Source organism: Carassius gibelio, chromosome A4, assembly GCF_023724105.1.
Source record: "Carassius gibelio isolate Cgi1373 ecotype wild population from Czech Republic chromosome A4, carGib1.2-hapl.c, whole genome shotgun sequence".
Taxonomy (NCBI): Eukaryota; Metazoa; Chordata; class Actinopteri; order Cypriniformes; family Cyprinidae; genus Carassius; species Carassius gibelio.
Genome location: NC_068374.1, coordinates 2,617,544 through 2,638,382, shown reverse-complemented (window position 1 = coordinate 2,638,382; position 20,839 = coordinate 2,617,544). Strand labels below are relative to the sequence as shown.

Here is a 20,839-nt window from a genome sequence, read left to right as displayed (position 1 = left end):
CTTTGAGTATTTCTGAAGGTTTCATATTTTTACAAAAAAAGTTAACATTTTTGATAAGTTCACTCTCAAAGAGTTACTTTTGACATGTTCTGGCCGACACCTTGAAGCGAAACTAATGTGCTCACACTACACTATTTTAGCCCAGTTTTCAGAGGGGAATCACAGTTCACTCATGTGACCGATCGTGTAGTGTGAACTGCTTACAACTGGATATTAAGCGTATTTAATATCTGGAACTGTCAGAACTGTCCAAATCCTGTTTTGTGTATTGTCGTAATTCAAGTTTTGACCTTTGTTTAAAAAAAAAAAAAGATGACTTTGTTGCCTTTTTCTCTATCACATTTTAGAAATCATCAGAAATTATATATCGACTGAAAACTTAAAATTACAAAGTTTTAGATTATTATTAATCTTAATAGATTATTAGTACTTATTCATTAGATACTAGCACTTAAAAGAATAGTTAGTAGTAACAAATTTTTTTTTCCATTGACTATGGGCATCTGATATTCAAATTTCAACTATTCAGTTCTGTATAGTATGTATTCCAATTGTGACTAGTACTTTTTTAGATAATAGGTACTAGTATTTATCCAATAGATGGTACCTATTAGATATTGTTTTATTCAGAATGTTACTAGTATTTAATCCAAATGTTACTAGAAAGACTTTTTTTATTTTACTAGTAAGATTTTTAACTCTCCAGTAGCCGTTCTGTATGGCAAGCTATTTAGCTTAAATTGTACACAGCGTTACTCGTCATAATTGCATTTTTACTAGTAAGAATAACATTTGAGAGCTCTACAAATCAATTCTTACTAGTAGCAATTAGATAGCTCTCTAATTCAACCATTCCTGGTAATAATTCCAATTAGAGAGCTCTACAAATTAATTTTTACTAGTCATATGTCTCCATTGACTTACATTCATTTTTAATTATGGAGCTCTACAATTGAATTGTTACTAGTAAGAATTCAAATGAGAGCTCTCTAATTAAATTATTATTAGTAAGAATGGAGTTACAGAGCTCTTTAATTGAATTTTTACTAGCAAAAAATGTGAAATATGTATAATTGCAGAGCTCTAATTGAATTAAAGAACTCTGCAATTGTGTTCTTACTAGTAACAACTGAATAAGAGCTCTCTTACTAGTAACAACTGAATAAGAGCTCTCTAGTAATAGATACTAGTATCTAATGTATAAGTACTAGTATCTAATGACTTAGTACTTTTTTAGATGTTAGTATTTATTCAATAAATACTAGTATCTAGTAATGGGTATTAGTAACTAAAAAATAAGTACCTAATGAATAACTACTAGTATCTAATATATGTACTAGTCACAACTGGAATACAAACTAGTCAAAACTGAATAGTTGATATCTGAATGACAGATTCCCATAAAAGTCAATGGCAAAAAAAGTTTGTTAATAGTAACAAAAGAATAGTTACTAGTTCAAGGTTCTCAAGTTTTATCAAAAGCTTGGAGTGAGATCACATGCAGTTAGGGGAGGGGCACAAATGGACCCTGCCCCCCAATTTTACCCATTGTTCATAATTAACAATGGTAAATCTGATAAATGACCGAGCAATTAATCACATCAAATATACTCTTTAATGTTATATTTCAAAATTACAAATATACAAAAATTAAACAAATATCAATAATGTATACGATGGGTTATATATTAAGTGTTCTAGCCTAAAAATGTTAGCTGAGCTTTCTTCCAACTTACCTTCTCCATCATTCACGACGTGTGTTCGCACGATGTTGTTGGCTACCTAGTAACGAACGTACGGTGGCCGAGAATTTTCCATCAACTTCTGTGTGTTCGCATCTACTTCGCCTAGTACGTCACTTTGTGTGCCTGCGCCTCTTATACAACGATATATCTATATCTCTCTCTCTCTCTATATCAAGCAAGCTTGCAGTGCAACTTGGTTGGCATTACCTTTTTAGCGTGAGAAATACACAATGTGGCGTGTGAACTGGTTGAGTTACGCATGTCTCATGGCCAATGCGTGAGACTTGAGAACCCTGTAGACACTATTTAAATAAATACTGGTATCTAATGAATAAGTACTAGAAACTAATAAGTACTAGTATATAATGTGTACTAGAACTGATATAATAGGCACTAGAATCTAATGAATAGCTACTACACTGCAAAAAATATTTTTGTTTTTTTTTCCAGTCCAAATATCTAAACATCAAGAAGCATTTACTAGAGAAGAAAAATTACATAAGAAATTCTGTTTTGTTTTCAGATAAAGTAATTTAAGTAATATTTGCCTAAAACAAGCAAAATTATCTGCCAATGGGCTAAGAAAAATAATTTTGTTTTCCATTTGAATTCAGATTTGTTTTAAGCAAAAATTACTTAAATTACTTTATCTGAAAACAAAACAGAATTTCTTATGTCATTTTACTTTTCTAGTAAATTCTTCTTGATGTAAGAATTTTTAGAATTTTGACTGGAAACAACACAGTTTTTGCAGTATATTATCTTTTAAAAAAGTTACTAGTATAAAGAATAAGCACTAGTATCTAACAAATACGTACTAGTACCTAAATGAGCACTAGTATCTAATGAATAAGTATTAGTACTTAATGGAAAAGATACTAGTATCTTAAAAAAAAAGTACTAGTAGCATGAATATAGAGACTAATAGGTTTTAAGGATTAAATGTTACAATGGCTTGCCATAGTGAGACAAGGACGTGATTGAAACAAATTGGAGGAGTAATTCGATTACGGTATTGCATGTATAATGTCCTGTGATATTTCAAATGATTTTCCAGGTACAATGGAAAACCCCATGTTTTCGGCATGCTGCAGGAGCCTGGTGGGGTGTAAGACATGCATAGGTGAATGGATGGCAACTTCATCTTGTTGCCTTGAGTGCAGAACAGATGACCCTGTTGTGACTGAGGTTGTGGGTCTGTCTGCTGCTCTGGATATCTTTAGGAGTTATTAATGAACATGATGTGAGCGTTTGTGGAAGCATACAGTACTCGAATGTTTTCATATTGCATTTACTGTCCACCTGGCATATTTGTGTACATTTTTATTTGATGGTTCTGCATTGTTTGTTCCCTAATGCTACCTTACATTAACAAAACATTGTTTTGTTCATGCACACTGTTCTGATGGAATCTTTGTAGTAAATTCAGCTAAGACTAGGTCTACATGTGGTTTGAAGACTTGACCAAAAGTCGTCTCATTTGTTTTTATTGCCATGTTCATCTAATGTCTGTTCTAAAATGCATAACTCTGTTTTAATATTGGTCAGTCGCCAAAATGCAGTACCTCACTCCGCCTGAAACGATCTATTATAAGGGGATACACATGTATTTATGGCTAGTGTGTGTGTGTGTGTATGTATGTATGTATGTATGTATATGTATGTGTGTGTATATATATATATATATATATATATATATATATATATATATATATATATATATATATATATATATTAGTGCTGTCAATCGATTAAAAAAATTAACTAATTAATCACACAATTTTTTAAAATTAATCGCGATTAATCGCAATTCAAAGACTGAAACTTTTTGGATATGTAAATGTAAAATGTAAATAATTAATGTAAACTCAAGACAAAGAAACTATTTAAATTCAAAATATGATTGTTTATTGGAATTTTTGTTTAACTTGTAACACAGATTTTCTCATGTAAACAACATACCTGCAATAAACCATCAATATCCTCCAAATTAACTGTTGGCTTGAAAGCCATATTTATTACAGAAATAAAAACACAGGCATGTAAGTGCCATTTGAATTCCAAAACAATCAATGCCAATAAAAAACAAAAATGATTTCCAAGTTGAATTCTAAGTGGACTGCAAAAAAATTCCAAAGTATAGTCATTGCCAGTGCTTTAAGTGGGCCGGTACCCACTGGTACTCAGTACCGCCACTTCCAAATATAGCTCTTGAGCGTACCGCCACCTCTCCGTGCGCCCAGAACGTGCTTTTAGCGTACTGGTACGCTCATTTGGACATCTGTTTTAATAGAGGTTTTAATCTTTTACCTGCACTGCCGATTTTCAGAGCGCCCTTCACAATGCAAGCTTCCTAATTCATCCCACCCAGAGCAGAAACTACATTACCCATTCACCCTTAAGTTACACAAGTGAATAGCGCATGTGTCGCTTTTCCCACTGTTAAGTGTCAACAACTCAACGTGGCCGGAGAAGGCGTGTGAAACTCGTTGTGAGTGTACACCACACTCGGTTCGGTTAAAAATCAAATACAGTTAACAACAACACTTAATATGTTTTCTTGGCTTCAGACTCTGAATACTGCAAGAACAAGACCAGAATCAGATGATTCGCTGACTGACACCTCCCCAAATTTGAATCCTATCACTGCAGGTCAGACTCAAGCTAATGAAGTAGGCTAATGCAGCTCTTTCAGGAAGGGTGACCAGATGTCCCGAAAAATTCGGGACAGTCCCGAAATCTAAACTGTTGTACCGACTCCCGAATCTGGCCCTAATTGTCCCGAAAATTATACTAAAGCAAAATCTTGAGTATTTATTGTCTGATAAACATTAAAAACTGTCTGCGGAGGTGGAGTCGTCCTGCAGCCAGCCCCTGCTGGCTGCTCATTGGCTGCAGCATCTTTTTTCTAAAAAAAAAAAAGTTCTAAAAAAATACCGTAGACGGCAAGACACAAATTTAGATATTCATTTATCTAATTAATCTATAGCCTATGCACAAAGACAATATGATCTTTTTGTCCCCTTTTTGTTTTAAAGCTTGATGAAGAGAGAGAACGCAAGTTGCTGCAGCTGCGAGGAGGACAGTGATGCACGCGTACAGGGGTGATTGACAGTTCACGGCACTGTGTACAAAAAATACTCCGCTACACAATTATTTCGTTATTTTCGTTTAAGCTTATTAACGTTAGCGTTATAGAAAGGTCTGATTTACGCACTGTTACAACAGTCATTGTTTTTGTTTTTTTGTTTTTAAACAATGACATTTGAGTTCATGATTTTAATGTTGCTGTTTCTTGTGGCAGACTGAATGAAGAGTAATGTTTCTTGTGGCAGACTGAAGAGTAATCCGGCAGAGTTTTATACTGAAACTTTCTGTCTAAAAGTCCTTCCTTGGTCTTATCCATATTTCTTTGCACGTTGAACACACATAGGCCACAACCGGAAATAAAAAAAACTGCAACCGCGTTAATTGCGTTATTTTTTTTTTTACGCGTTAAATATTTCAAATTAATCGAATGCATTAACGCGCTAATTTTGACAGCACATATATATATATATATATATATATATATATATATATATATATATATATATACAGTATTGTTCAAAATAATAGCAGTACAATGTGACTAACCAGAATAATCAAGGTTTTTCGTATATTTTTTTATTGCTACGTGGCAAACAAGTTACCAGTAGGTTCAGTAGATTCTCAGAAAACAAATGAGACCCAGCATTCATGATATGCACGCTCTTAAGGCTGTGCAATTGGGCAATTAGTTGAATTAGTTGAAAGGGGTGTGTCCAAAAAAATTGCAGTGTGGCATTCAATCACTGAGGTCATCAATTTTGTGAAGAAACAGGTGTAAATCAGGTGGCCCCTATTTAAGGATGAAGCCAACACTTGTTGAACATTCATTTGAAAGCTGAGGAAAATGGGTCGTTCAAGACATTGTTCAGAAGAACAGCGTACTTTGATTAAAAAGTTGATTAGAGAGGGGAAAACCTATAAAGAGGTGCAAAAATGATAGGCTGTTCAGCTAAAATGATCTCCAATGCCTTAAAATGGAGAGCAAAACCAGAGAGACGTGGAAGAAAACGGAAGACAACCATCAAAATGGATAGAAGAATAACCAGAATGGCAAAGGCTCAGCCAATGATCACCTCCAGGATGATCAAAGACAGTCTGGAGTTACCTGTAAGTACTGTGACAGTTAGAAGACGTCTGTGTGAAGCTAATCTATTTTCAAGAATCCCCCGCAAAGTCCCTCTGTTAAAAAAAAGGCATGTGCAGAAGAGGTTACAATTTGCCTGACTGGCCTAAAGAGAAATGGAGGAACATTTTGTGGACTGATGAGAGTAAAATTGTTCTTTTTGGGTCCAAGGGCCACAGGCAGTTTGTGAGACGACCCCCAAACTCTGAATTCAAGCCACAGTGAAGACAGTGAAGCATGGAGATGCAAGCATCATGATATGGGCATGTTTCTCCTACTATGGTGTTGGGTCTATTTATCGCATACCAGGGATCATGGATCAGTTTGCATATGTTAAAATACTTGAAGAGGTCATGTTGCCCTATGCTGAAGAGGACATGCCCTTGAAATGGTTGTTTCAACAAGACAATGACCCAAAACACACTAGTAAACGGGCAAAGTCTTGGTTCCAAACCAACAAAATTAATGTTATGGAGTGGCCAGCCCAATCTCCAGACCTTAATCCAATTGAGAACTTGTGGGGTGATATCAAAAATGCTGTTTCTGAAGCAAAACCAAGAAATGTGAATGAATTGTGGAATGTTGTTAAAGAATCATGGAGTGGAATAACAGCTGAGAGGTGCCACAAGTTGGTTGACTCCATGCCACACAGATGTCAAGCAGTTTTAAAAAACTGTGGTCATACAACTAAATATTAGTTTAGTGATTCACAGGATTGCTAAATCCCAGAAAAAAAAAATGTTTGTACAAAATAGTTTTGAGTTTGTACAGTCAAAGGTAGACACTGCTATTTTTTTGAACACACCCCTTTCAACTAATTGCCCAATTGCACAGCCTTAAGAGCGTGCATATCATGAATGCTGGGTCTTGTTTGTTTTCTGACAATCTACTGAACCTACTGGTAACTTGTTTGCCACGTAGCAATAAAAAATATACTAAAAACCTTGATTATTCTGGTAAGTCACATTGTACTGCTATTATTTTGAACAATACTGTAAGTATTATGGACATAATTTACAGATATTAAATACTATAAGCACGATATACAGATAGGTGTACTATGAACATACTATACAGATGGACTATGTAAAAGTGTATGTACATTATAGCCAGAACTATGAACATAATTTACAGTATTGCAATGGACAGTAAAGTGCATAGAAAAAAATATTTCAATGTGCAAATGGATTATACAGGATGAACAGGCAGTAGTGCAAGTAATAACAAGTTACTTTTTGCTTGTTGTGAGTAAATAAATACATCGCATTGAAGAGGGGGAGGAGTCTATGTGTGGTGTGGGGGGTGTTGAGGGGTGTCAGAGGGCAGAGTTCAGCTAGGAGACAGCTTTAGGGAAAAAGCTGTTCCTGAATCTTGTGTTCCTTGTCCGGAGGCTCCTGAAACGCCTCCCGGAGGGGAGGAGGTTAAACAGTTCGTGGTCAGGGTGAGAGGAGTCCTTGAGAATGCTGCGAGCTCGACATAGACAGCGTTTCCTCTGGATGTCCTCAAGAGCAGGAAGTGGTGTCCCTGTGATTCGTTGGGAAGTTTTCACCACCCTCTGCAGTGCCTTGCGGTCAGCCACTGAGCAGTTCCCATACCAGACTGTGATGCAACTGGTCAGGATGCTCTCAATCGAACACCAGTAAAAGTTCACCAGGATGGTTGAAGACAGCTGGTTCTTCTTCAGTGTCCTGAGGAAGAAAATGTGCTGGTGAGCCTTCTTGACCAGGCTGGAGGTGTTTGTGGCCCAGGACAGTTCCTCCGAGATGGTGGTTCCAAGGAACTTGAGGCTGGAGACACGTTCAACAACCATCCCGATAATATGGATGGGGTCATGCGTGCTTCCTTTCTTCTTCCTGAAGTCCACAATGAGCTCCTTGGTCTTATTGGTGTTAAGGAGCAGGTTATTGTCAGCGCACCATGTGGCCAGGTGCTGTACCTCTTCCCTGTAGGCAGACTCATCGTTGTCACTGATGAGGCCAATCACCGTGGTGTCATCTGCAAACTTAATGATGGAGTTGGATCCATGGACAGGCTTGCAGTCGTGGGTGTAAAGGGAGTAGAGGAATGGGCTCAGCACACAGCCCTGTGGTACGCCAGTGTTAAGTGTGATGGAGGTGTTAATGTCCAGGTCTCCAAGTTTTGTGGTCCGCTTTGAGGGAATGATGGTGTTAAATGCTGAACTGAAGTCAACAAACAACATCTTAACATACATGTTGTTATGGTCAAGGTGTGTGAGTGCAGAGTGCAGCACTGTGCATACTGCATCCTATGTGCTCCTATTTCTGCAGTAGGCAAATTGGTGTGGGTCCAGTGTGGGTGGGAGGCAGTCTTTGAGGTGTGCTAGGACCAGTCGCTCGAAGCACTTCATAATGATGGGTGTGAGTGCTACGGGGCGATAGTCATTGAGGCACGTTGGGGAGGAGTGTTTTGGTACTGGCACAATGGATGTGGACTTAAAACATGTAGGCACAGTTGCTTGGACGAGGGACACGTCCAAGAATGCCATCAGGGCCAGCAGCCTTGCGTGCGTTGATCCGGCTCAGTGCAGTGTGGACATCTGTGGACGTGAGTTTGAGAGGTGGTGGTCTGAAGAGGCAGAGATTTTGGTGGCCGTCTCCTTGCTGTCGCTGTTGAAGCGAGCATAAAAGTCATTTAGCTTGTTAAGGAAGGAGGCGTCCGTGACTTTTGGTGTGGAGTTGCTTGACTTGTAGTCACTGATGATCTGGATGCCCTGCCACATGCGTCGGGGGTCAGAGTTGGAAAAGTGTTCTTCTACCTGCAACTTGTAGCAGTACTTCGCCTTTTTGATGCCCATTTTCAGGTTAGCCCTGGATTTACTGTAGGCCTGAGCGTCGTCTGACCTGAAGGCGGTGTTGCGGGCTTTCAGCAGAAGTCGCACCTCCTTCTTCATCCATGACTTCTGATTAGGGTATGTTGTTATCTGTTTTTCTGTTGTTACACTGTCAATGGTGGAGTTGATGTGATCCAGTACAGAGGAGGTGACATTGCAGTCCAGAAGTCTCTTACTGTGGGTGATGCAGAGTCGTAACTCATCCATTTTGTTCACCAGTGACCGCACATTAGCGAGGAAAATGCTGGGTAAAGAGAGCCGGAGCGGTGTTAGCTTTAGCTTAGCTCTTAGACCTCCGCACTTCCCCCGCCTTTGTTGACGATCTCGACGCCGCCTGCGAGCACTTCCGCCCGGCCGGGTAGAGTGCGAAGCCTCGGGTGTTCTAGCGATCTCAGGGATGAGTCGAAAATTGGTGATAAAACTGCTGGTAAAGTCCTTACCGATATCCAAAAGCTCCTGTCAGGTGTATGATGTTAAAGCAAAGCTGTTCAGTACGAACAGACCCGAGATGAGCAGGAGTAAAACTGCAAAATTGCAAAAACTGGAGAGACGCTGAGCCTCGCGATGTGTTCGCGCCACCATCTTGGTCTAACAACCACCCGGAACGAACAAGTCTTTCACGGCCAACGTTGATGATAAATCTGATGTACTAAAGAACCTCACCTCAGTAACCCAGCGCTCACTGAAAAACTGTCAAATGAACTCCAACTCCAAGAACCACATTCCCTGTATGTGCAACAGCAACCACCAGAGCACAGAAGTTCAGAAAGTCTGCTACAGCCAGAAGGCATCACAAGAAGTTTTGCAACCCAGCTTCACCCATCCATGCCAAACTGCCTCCGACTGTCTGCTAAAGAACTTTCTGCCTTGCTGGACTGACCCCTCATTAGACCATGGACACGCCCTCATCCAAGCCTAGGATGCAGAGAGCCAGTCTTCAGTGACGCACTAGACGAGGGGGGGAGACAACACAGACTGAAACAGATCTGACCATGAATGCACTACACCATCAACACCAACATTACCTACACCCAGAGGTAACCACATCTACTGATAACACATTCAACTAAAGTATTCTTCTCACAGGTAGAATGTCCAACTTTTAGCATAACAAAGTTACATATACCCACTATGAAGAAATGTGCAGCCATTCTCACAATAGGTAGAACACGTGACACGAAGTTAAGGTACATGACACACTAACTGAACATGACATACTAGCCCAATTGTAGTTGGAAGCCAATGCTAGGAAAACCCACAGCAGCTTTGTTTAGTTTTGTTCTTCTTTGACCTATCCTTCTCCTTCCCCTCTTTCCTGAGTAGGTGAAACACCTAGACACCCTGCAAGGATCGAATGTCTGATATTAGCATTTAATCGCCACACCTAATATCCACCTGCCACTTTAAACTGAATGGAAGCCAGAGAGCTCCATGCATGATAGGTCAATTCATTTCATTGAAAATGAGGTTACTAGAAAACTAACGGTAAACGTGTAAAGTAAGACAAACTAGAAGAACCAAACAAAGTTTATTGATGAATCTCATAAAAATATTCATTTATATGTAATCCACACATTTGACTATTCAATTCAATTCATTTCAAGTTTATTTGTACAGTGCTTTTTACAATACAAATCGTTACAAAGCAACTTTACAGAAAATTATGTTTCTACAATATTTAATAGTAACTTATGGTGGTGACTGTCAGTTTGTGCACGTTTGACAGGATTTTTAGAAAAAATTAATTCAAGACGTAGTCAGCTAGACGATGAACATTATTAATATTATTAATTAATTATTATTATATGATGCAGTCACACATGTAGCAATTATTGCTAGTTCTGTTTGTTGATTCAGGGTTAGCATTATCTGAGGTCCTGTGAGGGTCAGCATCATCTCTTCTCAGGTGTTCTGGATCCAGACTGGAGCTTGTGTAAATCCTATTTACATCCCGTGGCAAAACAGAAACAAAATAGAGAAATCATTAGCATAGCTGCTGATCCAACAAAGTAAGATTAGTTTAACCCAAGCTAATTAATAAAAATGCACATTTGATCAGATGCAACTACACTCACAATTTAAAAGATACATTATTCGTATGCTTGGCGAAAGAGATGCGTTTTTAATCTAGATTTAAACAGAGAGAGTATGTCTGAACCCCGAACATTATCAGGAAGGCTATTCCAGAGTTTGGGAGGCAATTGTGAGAAAGCTCTACCTCCTTTAGTGGACTTTGCTATCCTAGGAACTACCAAAAGTCCAGCGTTTTGTGACCTTAGGGAGCGTGATGGGTTGTAACGTGGTAGAAGGCTAGTTAGTTACGCAGGAGCTAAACCATTTAGGGACTTATAGGTAAACAATGATAATTTGTAACTGATACAGAACTTAATTGGTAGCCAGTGCAGAGACTGTAAAATTGGGGTAATATGATCATATTTTCTTGACCTCGTAAGGACTCTAGCTGCTGTATTTTGTACTACCTGTAGCTTGTTTATTGACGAAGCAGGACAACCACCTAGAAGTGCATTACTATAGTCCAGTCTAGAGGTCATGAATGCATGAACTAGCTTTTCTACATCAGAAACAGATAACATGTTTCGTAGCTTGGCAAATGTTTCTAAGATGGAGTTTTTGTAACATTGGAAATATGATTTTCAAAAGACAAATTGCTGTCTGTTATAACTCCCAGATTTCTGACTGTAGAGGAAGTAACAGTACATCCGTCTAGTTGCAGATTGTAATCTACAAGATTCTGTGTAGTGTTTTTTTTGGTCCAATAATTAATATCTCTGTCTTATCCAAATTTAATTGGAGAAAATTATTTGTCATCCAATCTTTTATATTTTTAACACACTCTGTTAGCTTAGATAATTGTGAAGTTTCATCTGGTCTCATTGAGATATATAGCTGAGCATCATCAGCATAACAGTGCTAATTCCGTATTTTCTAATAATATTACCAAGGGGCAATATATATTGAAAATAGAAGGGGACCTAGGATGGATCCTTGTGGCACTCCATATTTTACTGATGATAAATGAGATTACACCCCATTTAAGTAAACAAAATGGTAGCGATCCGATCGGACAGGTAGGATCTAAACCATCATAGAGCCTGCCCTTGAATACCTGTATAGTTTTGTAATCCATCTATGAGTCATGATCTATGGTGTTGAACGCAGCACTAAGATCAAGTAAGACTAGAAATGAGATGCAGCCCTGATCTGACGCAAGGAGCAGGTCATTTGTAAATTTAAGTTCGGTTTCTGTGCTATGGTGGGGCCTGAAACCTGCCTGAAATTCTTCATACAGATCATTTTTATGATCTGTATGAATTTTAGACATAAATGGAAGATTTGAAATACGCCTATAATTTGCCAGTACACTAGGATCTAGTTTTGGTTTCTTAATAAGAGGCTTGATAACCGCCAGCTTGAATGGTTTTGGGACGTGACCTAAAGATAACGACGAGTTAATGACATTGAGAAGCGGTTCTTCGGCTACAGGTAACAGCTCTTTCAATAATTTAGTGGGTACAGGATCTAATAAACATGTTGTTGGTTTAGATACAGTGATAAGTTTATTTAGCTCTTCCTGTCCTATATTTGTAAAGCACTGCAGTTTATCTTTGGGTGCGATGGATGAAACTGAAGTGTTAGACACTGTAGAATCTACATTCGCTATTGTATTTCTAATGTTATCTATTTTATCATTGAAGAAATTCATAAAGTCATTACTATTTAACGTTGGTGGAATATTTGAATGAGGTGGCGTCTGGTAATTTGTTAACTTAGCCACTGTGCTAAATAAAAACCTTGGATTGTTTTGGTTATTTTCAATGAGTTTGTGTATATGCTCTGCCCTAGCAGTTTTTAGAGCCTGTCTATAGCTGGACATACTGTTTTTCCATGCAATTCTAAAAACTTCTAAGTTAGTTTTTCTCCATTTGCGTTCAAGGCTACGAGTTACTTTCTTGAGAGAGTGAGTATTACTGTTATACCATGGTACAGTACGTTTTTCTCTAACTTTTTTCAATTTGATGGGGGCAACAGCTTCTAATGTATTAGAGAAAATAGTGCCCAAGTTGTCAGTAATTTTGTCTAATTCATGTGTATTTTTGGGTACAAATAGCATTTGAGATAGATCCGGCAGGTTATTAGCGAATTTTCTTTGGTGGCTGGAACAATAGTTCTGCCCAGACAGTATCGCTGAGACATATAGTTAATATCAGTTAATATCAGTTATCATCATGCACGATACAAGGAAATGGTCTGTAATATCATCACTTTGAGGTACAATATCTATAGCAGTAAGATCGATTCCATGCGATATAATTAAATCTAGTGTATGATTAGAACGATGAGTTTGCCCGGTGACATTTTGCTTGACTCCAAAAGAGTTTATTAGGTCAGTAAACACAAGTCCTAATGAATCATTTGCATTATCAACGTGAATATTAAAATCTCCCCTGATTAGCGCCTTATCAACTGTAACGAGAAGGTCTTAGAGGAAAGCTGCAAATTCTTGTAGTAATTCTGTATACGGCCCTGATGGTCTATACACAGTAGCCAGAGCAAGAGATACATTAGATTTCTTTTGCATGTCTGACAGTGTAACATTTAGCAGAAGTATTTCAAAAGAGTTAAACCTGTATCCTGTTTTCTGGGTAACATTGAGAATATCACTATATATTGTTGACCAGTCTGACGGGGCTCATGCTTATAATAGTAGTTTGGTGGAGTCGACTCATTTAGACCAGTTTTAGGCAGGTTTCATTCAAGCAGAGTACATCAAAACTATTATCTGTGATAATTTCATTTACAATAACTGTTTTTGGTGTGAGTGATCTAATATTTATGAGTCCAAACTTTAAAAATTGTTTTTGTTCATTTACTTTACATTTTTCTGGTTTAATTGCGATACGATTTTTTCTAGATCCTACATTATATTTATATTTTGACCTCACTATTCAGGGAACAGACACAGTCTTAATAGTTTTTACAGTGCAAGTACTTTTATCATTTAAGTGGGTGGAACAAAACTCATCATAATGGTTATTTGAGAAGTGACTTACTAGTTACAAGGAGCGAAGTGTCCTGGAGATGTTGTCAGAAAGCAGCTCCGCTCCGATTTTGCTGGGGTGTAATTCATCAGCGCGAAACACCCTAGGACGCTCCCAGAAAAGATTCCAGTTATTAACAAATAGCAGTTTCTGTTCTTTACACCATGACATCAACCATTCATTTAAAGCAAAAAGTCTACTGAACTTTTCGTGTCCTCGTCGATATGTGCGCAGTGGTCCTGACACGATGATCATCGCCGCAGGCATCGTGCTGCGAACCGTCTCGATCAGGCTGCTGAAGTCCCTCTTCAGCATTTCCGTATGCCGCAGCGTGGTGTCGTTAACCCCGGCGTGAAGCACGACCGCTCTGGGGCTCTCATCGGCCTTCAGGATCACGGGTATCTGCGCAGAAACATCGAGAACACGAGCACCAGGCAAACAATGAGTGTGCACTTTACCTTTGGCTAACGTAGCACTTACGTGTCGGACGATGGAGTCTCCGATGATCACAGTGTCGCGTCCTGTCTCGCGGAGGGGAGCGAAGCGGTTCCGGATGGAGATCTCGAAGGCAGGAGGGGGAGAGGTCGTCGCCCGGGACCCGGCTCGCGTCCTCCGCTGTGGATGCACCCAGGGTCCGTGGTGTCCCGCCGTCGCAGTGAAGGACATCTGGGAAGATCGCGTCCTGGGTGCACCGGGCCTGTGCAGAGAAACACACGGAGTAGACGTGGTGGGACTGTTAACAGCACGCTGTATAAGCTGTGTCCCCACCTGCAATCAAAGGTAGACATTCATCCACCATTAAAGCAAGTAACAGTGAGTACCGCAGTGGTAATGTGTGTGAATAGAGTATTAGGAATGTTAGCGCAGTTAGCTGCAACCATGCCGCTGATGCTAACGGGCTATAAGCTAATAGCGGACCCGGGAGATCAAAATAAAACTAGTGATAGCGAGACACTCTGATTGTTTTTGTTGTAAAATACAATAGAGGATATATTCACACGTCATATAAACGGAAACGATGGTGTATAAAATTGATTTTTAAGTTAAAAAATAGTCTATAAAAAGAATATAGTGACAGAGCTCAAACCCAGTACAGACGCCAACAACAAACAAGAGTTTATCATGTTTATAATCACTTATTGTGTATGCTTGAAACAGTCCTGACCATCAGTTATTTATCAAATGTATCATATTATTGTTATAGGAATCATGTCCAAAATTATACCCTGCAAGAGCGGAAAAATTCGGACCAGGCACTTGATAAGACATGATTTATTATACCCTGAGCAAAGAAAATATCTGATTGGTCAAGACAACATTTGAGGTGTGGCCAAAAGGCCAGATTAAATACTCAGGACACCATAAAATTCTTCGTTTTTTTAGCTTTGCTTCTTAGCTTTTGCTATTAGTCATGCCTGCTTTTAGCTTTTAGCTTGCGTTGAGCTTTTGCTATCAGTCATGCCGGATTTTAGCTTGTAGCTTTGATTTTAGTCATGCTTTTAGTCATCACTGTTAGCGTTTCTTTGAGCGCAGTTCCAGCGTGCTTCGGCCTGCAGGCCTGCAGGCCTGCTGCTACTTAGGCACGATGAGAAGAAACACCACCTAGTCTCATCAAACTTTACTTTTGTTCTTTTACTTTAGTTTATTTTCTTTTCCGTTGAGAGTTTCATGTTCTGAGTTAAGATCTGTAACGCCCGTATCTCTGAGTCTGACCTCGAATGCCCGTTCAACTTCAACCAGCCTACAACTCCGCATCGTCAGCCAACGCCCAACCACGGGCTTCCCAAGACGTCACTTCAGCGATTACTAAACTTCCAGCCAATCAGCGACATCAGGAAACCCCCTTTCAATGACAACAAAGGGAACCCATTTACACAGGAAACTCAAGTAACTCCTCCAAACATTTCTACTGGTGTATCTAATATAATTTTAACCTCACTGAGGAACTCAATGCGAGGGCTAATTAAGTGATTAATGGCTGTTCATGTCTATGCAGTTTCACGTATTGCTGTAAACTTGGGATTCCACATTTTTGTTCTCTCAAACTCATTCTTCCCTAACTTTCTATCTTCCTGCAACTTGTATGAATTTGTTAGTGCATGTACTTGTGCATTAGATTAGTTTATATGTCTTAGATGTATCTAATAAAGCCTTATTCATATTGAAAAGAGAAGTATCTTGTGTTTTATGCTTACAAGTTAATGTCTTAAATTGCCGATCTTGTTACTGTGCTAATTAATAGTGTTTTCACTATAGTTTGGATATTAACATCTAGCGCAGATTTGATGTTAAACGGCTCGTTCAGTGAATCGCAGGGCGTCTCAGTGATCAACCGAGAAACAGTGATTCTGTTCAAATTCCCTTTAAAATCTTAAATGATTCCCTTTGAGCTAAATTGACCTGTTCCCCTTACAACATTTAGCTTTTTATCCGTGTATATATGTATATATATATATATATATATATATATATATATATATATATATATATATATATATATATATATAATGTATGTATGTATGTATGTATATATATATATATATAGGGCCTCATATTTATTTACCATTTAATAACAATAGCATGCATATGATCCTTTGTGTAAAGAGTAGACTGGAGCCTAAGACTAAACTACATTTTGAAATTAACTCACTGTGATTTAAAAAAAATGTTTTTTTAAAGATGTTACAATGTTATATCATAATGTTATTGATGTTTTACTTCCTCCTTTTATATAATTTTACAATTACATTAATTTCGCAATCAGTCCATTTGCGCCACCTGGCGGTAGTTTCGCGAATCATTTTAACATGCGACTGACTTGCAGCTAACGGTGCGGCGGTGTGACGGTACTGCTCATTTAGGTTGGCCACCTACTGTGTATACACATGTAATACCTCTATTTAGACTAATTATGGTATGTGGAATTACTTTCTGATATTTTAATGTCCATATTGGCTGACTTTTTACCTTAAAAGTTCATGGTCAAGGTAATTTTCCTATTCTTAAGACCTTAGCCATAACTTGGCCATTATTAGGAATAAAAACAGATGCAATAAGTCTAATTCTACTAAATGTGACATTTAAAATTAATTTGTAATAATTTTTTTACACTCAGGATGGGGGTTTGCAAAAATCTCCACCAACAGACCATCAAAAATCCCTGTTCCAGAAAGAAAGGGGGAAATTGTGCACGTTTTGTTTGTCAATTAAAATTAACACTTTAAAAAAGTATTTTGTATGGTTCCAAATTTAACTCCTCAAAGCGCGGACACAAATGCAGACTCACGGAAACTTTGTGAATCATGCACTGAGCCAGGCCATTTGGCACCCAAGCTTGTGATCGTCATCTGCAGATGAAATGTACAGTAGATCATTATGTTTTAATGATTCATCTCACTGAAAATTAAAACCATCTTGCATGTGTAGAACACCTACCTGAACATTGAGGCTCTGAAAGGATTTTCCATTCACATAATCTGCCTCATGTTCTCCAAGAGCTGTGGAGATTAAAACAAATGTGCAGTCTATTGCTTCTATGACTCTATGTATCTTCGAAGTGAAATCTGCTTTTTGGGAAGAAGAAAAAAATTAATGTATGAAATTAAATCTGTTTATGTAATATCACACCCTATCAATCTAACCAGAAATTTCATAAAAGCCCTCTTTTATGGACATGGTCGATAAATATCCGGGGAACACTATGAAGTTATATAAGTATCCCTTGAAGTGTGAGGACCACGGTACATGCGGTACAGTAAGGGCATGACTTCGATGTGTCACATTTGTTATGTGTGGCTCAAGAAGTTCACAAATATAAGAGATTCCATGGAGAAACTGTATCTTTCACAAAATATCATGAAAAGCAAGGGGATTTTGTCTGTCCCCAAAAACTCGTCCTTTGCGAAGTGCTCGTCTAACTATTTGTGTGGAGATGTCCACAGGATTTGGTAGAAAAGGTGAAGCCATTACAACAGACACTGGGATATGTGACATCACCAATATGTTTCTTTGCTCACATCTGATTGGTCCAGCTTCAGTTTGAGATCTCTAACCCAGAACATAACCTGCCCCGGAGCAGGTCAGCTGTGATGTGTAGGTTACTTTGGCAATGAATGCCGCTAAAAGCCATGCCATTTTCATGGTACCTAAAACCCAGGATTGGTGCAAACTAACCTGAAACTTACCTGGCTAGCCAGCTAATCTAGCTTCATTGTACAGATAAATCTGTTACAGGTCCCAGGCAGTCGGGAAGACTGTAAGCAGTAATCAACTTGACATTAAATGAGAGAGAGAGACAAGAATTAGTTGTTTCCTTAACAGTCCTCTTTGTTGTCTGAGGATGCGCTGCAATGCGCTGTAACTCTACTCTCTCAACTGTCACCCAGAGTCCAGAAAATGCAGCTGAACTACACAGTGCAAACTCATCATGTATTTAAGTAGTTAAAATAAAACGTATATATATATATACACGTGTAAATATAAGGGAAAGTGTAAAAAAAAAAAAATGCCCCTGCTGTGGAGGATGTACTGACAAAAAATCTTGTTTATAGATTAACAAAAGTTATTTAAAAATATGACTGAAAACTCGTACTCGTATGTGACACTGAGACAGACAGTAAGAGAGACGAGACTGTGTCCCTCTTCTGACTGACTGCAGTAGAGTTCAGCATTGACTAGAGATAAACCTCTGTTCATTCTCAATATAAACTTTTGTAGACATGCAAAATAAATTTACTCAAACTGTGTAGGAATACGTGAAGCTGGTAAAGCGGTTTAATCATCATGCAACAGTCTGTTTCGACACTTCTTCAGCAAACTTCCTCTTATCAGTTACTGGAATACATGACACTCTTCATACATCATATTTCATCATAACTAAACTTACAGCATCCATATACAGTCATTTTAGTGCAGGAGGAAGAGTGAACAGAATAATACTGTTATGTTGAGCTGTAATAATAATATTATTGTGTGTAAATATGTCATTTTGTAACATGTAAAATGTGTATACCACATGTGCAATATATATATATATATATATATATATATATATATATATATATATATATATATATATATATATATATATAAAATGATATTTTATATGGTGTATGGGTTAAAATGGAACAAACTGTAATTTTGATTGCAATAGAAACACCAAACATCAACTTTTTGATTGACTTCCTATTTGACCTCTGATCTCTTGCCTCTAGGGGATCGACTTCCGTGACCTTGAGACCACCTTACATCAGTTCACCTTTCACTCCCACAGAGGAGCAACAATAACGTACATTATGTGGAAAAGAATGTGTTTTTTAACCTTAAACCATATAAACACATTGCATTACACTAAATACACAAAATGTTCTTCTTAGCAACGTCATATGAGCCCTTTAATATAACTCTGACTGGATTCGTCTGAAAGAAGGAAGCCATATACGCCTAGGATGGTCTTAGGGTGAGAAAATAATGGGCTAATTAAAATTTTTAATTTAAAGAAGTGCTCACTTCATCTATGGGTGTTGATATATCACTTCCTAAAATTTTACCCACTGCCAATAAAATAGTACTTTGGGACATTCCCAGAATAAATGCACTTAGACCCCACCATTCCTCATTCTCTTCTACACACTGATAATGGTGATGTACTGTCAAATTTGACAACCACTAATGGAGCTCTGAAGAATCACATTTTCATTTTCTAATCAAATTCCTTCCACATTTGACTAAAAATACCCTTATGACAGCCAGCACATATATTTTCCCCACATCTCATCCTCTATTACAGTATTTAACTATAATTCCCAGTTTCTTTTGATATGAAACATGTCATCAGATTGGTCCTACATTAACTTAATGTAAATATGTGCTATATGTTTTTAGTAGGTAGACCAATAATATTAATAAAATATTTGTTTATAAAATATTTCAACTTAAACCTATAACATAATTGAGTAAAATATATTATGGTCTCCCCTTCATAAAAAAAAAAACATTCTCTTTCCATCTACTAAAGACACCATCCAATATTGAAGGAAGAACATCTGGGTTACCTTTAATGGGTATTGCAGTGATAAGACTTTTACTCCTCTAAACTTCTCAAATCTTAACAGTATACTGTATTTTTTATCTTCACTTTTTTCTGGCTGAACTGTCAGAGAAACTCCAGGAAGTGAGTTCTCCATTCTGCCTCATTATCAATACCAAGCCAAGCAGTCCTCAGCTGAGCAACCCATTAATAGTATCTAAGATTAGGATGGTTAAACCACCCACCCCACCACTTCTTTATTTGACATAAATATTTTAAGTCTCATTCATGGTCTTTTGTTTTTTCCAAATAAACTTTTTAATATTTTTTTCTAGTTTGTTAAATGCTGAGAGTAGAACCCAAACCGGTAGGGATTGAAATACAAAGAAAGTCTTAGTAATATTTTCATTTTAACTGTTTCTGCTCTGCCCAACATGGAGAAAGGTAGTACTTCCCATCCTGCCAAGTCTTTTTTATCATCTCAAAAAGCCAAAAGTCAATTAGAATGTTGTGGAAAAGTTCATTTAATTCAGTTATTCAACTCAAATTGTGAAACTTTGTTTATTACATAAACTACTTCAGTCTGTGTGCCCTGAATTTAAGTCATTAGTTCTTTTAATTGGGATGATTTTGGCTCACATTTAACAAAAACCCAACCATTGACATCATTCTCATTATCTCAACAAATTCAAATACTTTATATTTGCATGGAGGTGATCAGTTTGTGGCACTGCTGAGGTGGTCTGGAAGCCCAGGTTTCTTTGACAGTGGCCTTCAGCTCATCTGCATTGTTTGGTCTCTTGTTTCTCATCTTCCTCTTGACAATAGCTCATAGATTCTCTCTGGGGTTCAGGTCTGGTGGGTTTGCTGGACAGTCAAGCACACCAACACCATGGTCATTTAACCAACTCTTGGTGCTTTTGGCAGTGTGGGCAGGAGCTA

General features: G+C 37.9%; 1 protein-coding gene across 1 annotated transcript; it reads right to left on the bottom strand.

The window, feature by feature from the left end:
* Window positions 1-10,434: 10,434 nt before the first annotated feature.
* On the bottom strand, window positions 10,435-14,710 carry LOC127968351 (uncharacterized). Its single transcript, XM_052569519.1, has 2 exons — window positions 13,882-14,710; window positions 10,435-10,749 (listed from the first exon to the last, which is right to left on the bottom strand). Exon 1 carries the CDS (start codon window positions 14,533-14,535, stop codon window positions 13,885-13,887), a length of 651 nt encoding a protein of 216 aa, XP_052425479.1. The 5' UTR covers window positions 14,536-14,710; the 3' UTR covers window positions 10,435-10,749; window positions 13,882-13,884.
* Window positions 14,711-20,839: the final 6,129 nt, after the last annotated feature.